Here is a 4831-nt window from a genome sequence, read left to right on the forward strand (position 1 = left end):
TGACCCTCAACCTCATCCATCCCTGGTTACCCTGGCCAGATGGAGCCCTGGACTCAAATTCAGGCCCTACCCTGATTCTCCCACAGGAGACCCATGGGCCCTGTGAGCTTTGCAGTGGGTATCTGGTCTCCCTCCAGGCACAGAGCTGCTCTGGGACGGTGATCAGAGAGCCCGGCAAAACCTGGCTGCTGGTTCATCTGCTGGCTGAGCCAGAGACTTGATCTTCAAACTCCCAGCTTTCTCCCCAGATTCCTTGACCCAACAACTTTTGTTCTTGTCTCTGCCCTGGGTGATCCCTTTCAAATGTGGTCAGAAATGACCATGGGGTGACTGCTCCTTACCTCACTGATGTTCTGGGGCCTTTTGAAGGAACCCTAGAAGTGGGAAAAGTTGATTAGAAACCCAAAGGGCCACTAAGAGCAAAGTGATGTTTGATGAAGACCCAGACTTACATTGTATGTTATGTTGTCAGCCATGAGTTCTTTCTGAATCTCAGCACAGACTGCTGTGTGATTGTCCTGGGGAGACACACTGGCTATCTTCATTGGGGTGGAATGGCTTTCCAAGCCCCAGGAGCATGTACAGGTACATGGTATGAGTTGAGGGTGGCTCCAAGCTGATCTGAGCCCTGGGCTTGATAGCAATTCTGTGGGGAGAGGTACCTATATACAAGAGTCTAAGGAAATGCTAAATCTCTTATCAGTTAACACTGGTTTATATGGAAGCCAAAGAGGACCTACCTTATCTCTGGGCAAGATGTGTTTTTCATGCATTTTCTATGACTACAGCATACTTAGTGGATTCTTGTCTTTGATGAAATTCAGGCTTTGTCTAAGAAGTTTTATTCATGATCACATCTGAAGTCATGACCTTTCTGCCTGTGTGTGGGGCAGGTCTTTGGCCAGGACTGGCGCTGTCTGCAGATCAGATAGCCAGAGCAGAGGGAGCAAGTAGGATGGAGAAAGAGCCAGGCAGGAGCTAGAACTGCACCAAACGAGCTTCCCCGGGCCCACCCATCAAGGTAAAGGCTGGCCCTGCTGCCCACTTGACACTTGGGGACACACCCTCTTCCTCACAGACCCCAGGAGGGACACAGGAGAAGAGGTTCAGGAACAAGTCCTCCAGCCCCATTGGCAAAGCAAGGAGAGGAAGGAGAGCTACTATTTTCTCAGCCTGAAGGCCGTGGATTTGGGGGGAAAATGCCTAATTACATGCAAAACTTCATGTAAAAACAAAAACTAGCTCCAAAACATGCCACACTAGAGCCATGTACCAACAAATTATGAACTTAAATTCTGACTCTCAAAGATTAAGATCACTCATCTTGGGGAAAGTTTGGTAAATATACTGAGCTCTGACCCCTGTGGTTTGGTTTCTTTTTCCCTGAACAGCTAGTCTATCTGCTGGTTCACCTTGGGAGTGGCTGAAGCCCTGAGTGTGAGGGACAGGGCATGGCCACAGGGTCCAGGCCTCTGAAGGGCACAGGTGTTTTGCCCATTCAGCCAGTGACCAGCCAAGCCCAGGAACCCCCCGCCTGCCCAGGAAGGATGATCCCCCTTTTCTGGAGCAAGATTCCCACTGTCTGGGTTACTTGGACTTCCAAGTGAACCTGGAATCCTCTCTCTGGGGTGGGAACCTTTGAGCATCTGCGGAAGCATGTCCAGGTGTGCAGAATGTTACACCCAGGAGGGCTGTCACCTCCCCTGTGCTCTGACAGCACTGCCTGTCCCAACTGTGCCTGATCTGCTGCAGGCCCCTTTTCCCTGCCCCAACTCCCAGCTTCCTCCCCTCCCTGACCTGGGTAAAGGAGAGCACCTTGAGCGTTTGCTCATGGTAGAAAACAAACTGAAAAACTGCACAAATAAGAACAGAGTTTTAATAATTTATTATTATGGTAAAACATCTTGAATAAATATGGGGTATGAAAATAAATAAATAAATAAATAAATAAGTATTAAAATACATAAAAATATATAAATAAATATTACTGATCCCTGCCCGTGTAAAACATCTCCTGTTTCCCCTACCACACCCGTATCAGGGTCAACATGGCCCAGAGCCAGTCTGTGGTCCCTACAGCCCTGGCCAACCCTGTGGTCCCTCCAGGGTGAAGATCCTGAGTTTTGTTTGGCTCTTTGTGGATGGGAGGGCAGCGATCTGTGAGGTAAGCTCCCAGGCTGGCTTCTGGCCGGTCTGACCTGCTTCACTTCTGGACTGCCTCCCAGCAGTCAAAGGGGATGGTAAAAAGAAAACCCTTCAGGTTCTCTTTGAAATTTTTAAAGGTGATAATCTGGGTTTCACAGGAAGTTTCCTTAAAAAAGAAAAGAAAAAAAAATAAAACTTGAGTCCAGGCATGAGTGGGTAATGTGGGGGAAGCATCAGCATGTTTCTGTGCTGCCTCTTAGAACTCAGAGGCCAGAAGGCCTGTCTGGGGCCTACCTGCTGACCTGGGTCAGGTGACATGCTGTCACCCATGTGTCACCCAAAAGGTGCACAGCTCTGTCAATGGCAGCCGGGGCCAGGGGCCTGATAAAGTGCAAGCCGGAGGCTGGTCTGCTGGGCAGCTGGGCCACTGCCTCTTTGGTCCCAGGCCAGGTCACAGCAGTTGGGCCCAGGCCATCTCTAGGAGCCCAGAAGGGACAGGAGTCAAGGCCACAGGCCTCACTCTTTTCCCACAGGAAAGGAATGTTTGGGGCCTTTTTCCATTTCAGGTAAGCTTTCCTCCTTGCTCCCATGCAATCCAGGCATCCCAGGAGGGGCCAGGGGAAAGTGCTTTTAGGAGGTGGCACTTGCGCCCCAGAACTTCCTCTGGGCCTTAGGAAGGTCTTGAGTTTCCTTGTATTTGCCTCACCTCTGACCTCATTAATGGTAATAATAAAGATAGTAGCAGCTCCCACTAGGGAGTGCCATAGGCTCTCGAGTCCAGGGCTTTAACTCCTAGAGTTGCTCCCTCTCAGGAGGGGCTAGTCATTACAAATCTGTTGACTCAGAAACCCTTTGGGGTCGTGAACACCCACAGCCAAAGGTCTCTCCCCAGCCATTCCTCCACCCTCCTAGAATGAGACCTTCCCGCCTGGGGACCTGATGTGGGCACTCACCTGAGTCGGGGGGCAGTGCTGCTTGTAGTGGCTGGCCATCATGGTCAAGGGGCCCTCGAGACTAGTGAGGCTGCCCCGCAGGCCCTTCTTGTACAGCTCCAGGCGAGTCTGCAGGCATGTCAGCTCCTGGGGGAAATGTCCATTCTTTGGTGAGCAGTGGCCAAGTGTGCTCTGGTAGGCACAGGACATCCTCCCCATCACTCCTTCCTGTTCTCATCCCTATCTCGCAAGAGCAGGGCCTGGGAGGGGCACAGGATTATTCCTGACTAATCTCAGGCTGGACCCGGTTATACACACTGCCCTGTCCCCCTGTCCACTGCAGGCATGAGTCTGACTTGTCCTCACCACTCAGCTCAGGCCATTCCCAGCCAGCACAGCCACATTCCCTTGGCCTGGCATCTCAAGAGGGTCCCAGTCCCCAGAAAAAAGAGGTCACCGTCCTCCCAGCATTCAGGGGGAAGGAGGAGGGGGCCCTCGCCCAGACCTGCTGTGTGAGCAAAGTTTGTTCCTGAAACCCTTCTGTGCCCGTCAGTAGCCAGCACTGTGTCCACAGGGCTTGGTCTCGGGCCACAGTGAGTGCCCCAAGCCCACATCCCCTGTCTCATGACATAACCCCCACTTACCCACCTGTCCCCTGGTGACCTCTAGCCCCTTGAATGCTAGGTCTGTCCATGGCTGGTCAGCTAATAAAGAAGCTCACATGACTGCCACAGGGGCAAGGCCAGTGGCCTCCTGAGCAACCCTCCTTCTGGCAGCCAGCTGACTGGAGAGAAAGTGGACAACCCTGTGATGGTCCATCTAAAATGGAATCACTCCCCAGGTCCGAGGCCTTTGAGAAGTTGTGTCAGAGAGATATCTTACCTGGGAGTCAAACATTTCAGAGATGACTTCTGTTGTTTCATTCTGTAGAAAAGGAAAATGTTGTGTTATCAAGCTGACAGGCATGGTAGGTCCAGGCCAGCGAGGTGACCCAGGCATGGCCTGTGCTCCCTCCCTCACTCACCATCACAGCAGCAGTGTCTTTACTGTGGATCAGAATGCTCAGGGCCTCCTTGATGGCATCCACATGCTGCCAGGGCCGGGTGGCAGGGCTGGGTGGGTGGGTGGGTGCGGAGGTGCTGCAGACCACAGTGCTCAGGAGAAGCAGGTTCTGCAGCCACATCCTCCTTAGGACTTTAGCCTTTCTCTCTGAGCACTGGGCTCACTGGCAAAAGAGCTCTTATATACACAGTTAGAGGAAATGATTAATGGTGACCACAAAACACCAGGGAGGCGGGGGAACTACCTGAACTGTGGAATCTCCTGGCCCTTATCAGCTATACATGGAAAGGTGAGCCTTTCCCCAAGGTGGTCAGCCTTGGGGGTTTTCGTTAATGAGTCTTTCCAAGAATTGGCAGCCCACCTGCCCGCCTTCTTGAGTGTTCTCCAGCCCTCCTGGGCAGTCTGACCTGCCAAGTCTTCCCCCTCCCTCTGAGGGGCCTCTGGGCACAGCTTGGACTTCCTGGCCTGAAGTGGCTGGGGGGCAGGGCCTGGGAGACATTGAATCGAGCTTCTACCCCCACCCCCCTCCCCGGCTTCCCATCCTGCCTGTTATCCCAAGAGACCTTTGGGCCGGCTGTGCCACACTGGGGCCCATTCCAACTCCAGCCTCCCCTTCTCTTCCTAGAGCCCGTAGCTGTGGCCACAGTGAGATATAAGTGTGAGGAGGACTCTCACAGGCCTGCCCCACTGTC

General features: G+C 52.8%; 1 protein-coding gene across 1 annotated transcript; it reads right to left on the reverse strand.

Moving 5' to 3' along the window:
- Positions 1-2203: 2203 nt before the first annotated feature.
- Positions 2204-4260, reverse strand: CSF2 (colony stimulating factor 2; the record flags this gene model as incomplete). Its single annotated transcript, XM_082621699.1, has 4 exons — positions 2204-2311; positions 3099-3224; positions 3960-4001; positions 4102-4260. The coding sequence occupies 4 exons, from the start codon at positions 4258-4260 to the stop codon at positions 2204-2206; spliced, it is 435 nt and encodes a 144-aa protein (XP_082477825.1).
- Positions 4261-4831: the final 571 nt, after the last annotated feature.

The sequence above is a fragment of the Mesoplodon mirus genome (assembly GCF_964341445.2).
Source record: "Mesoplodon mirus genome assembly, chromosome: 5".
Classification (NCBI taxonomy): domain Eukaryota; kingdom Metazoa; phylum Chordata; class Mammalia; order Artiodactyla; family Ziphiidae; genus Mesoplodon; species Mesoplodon mirus.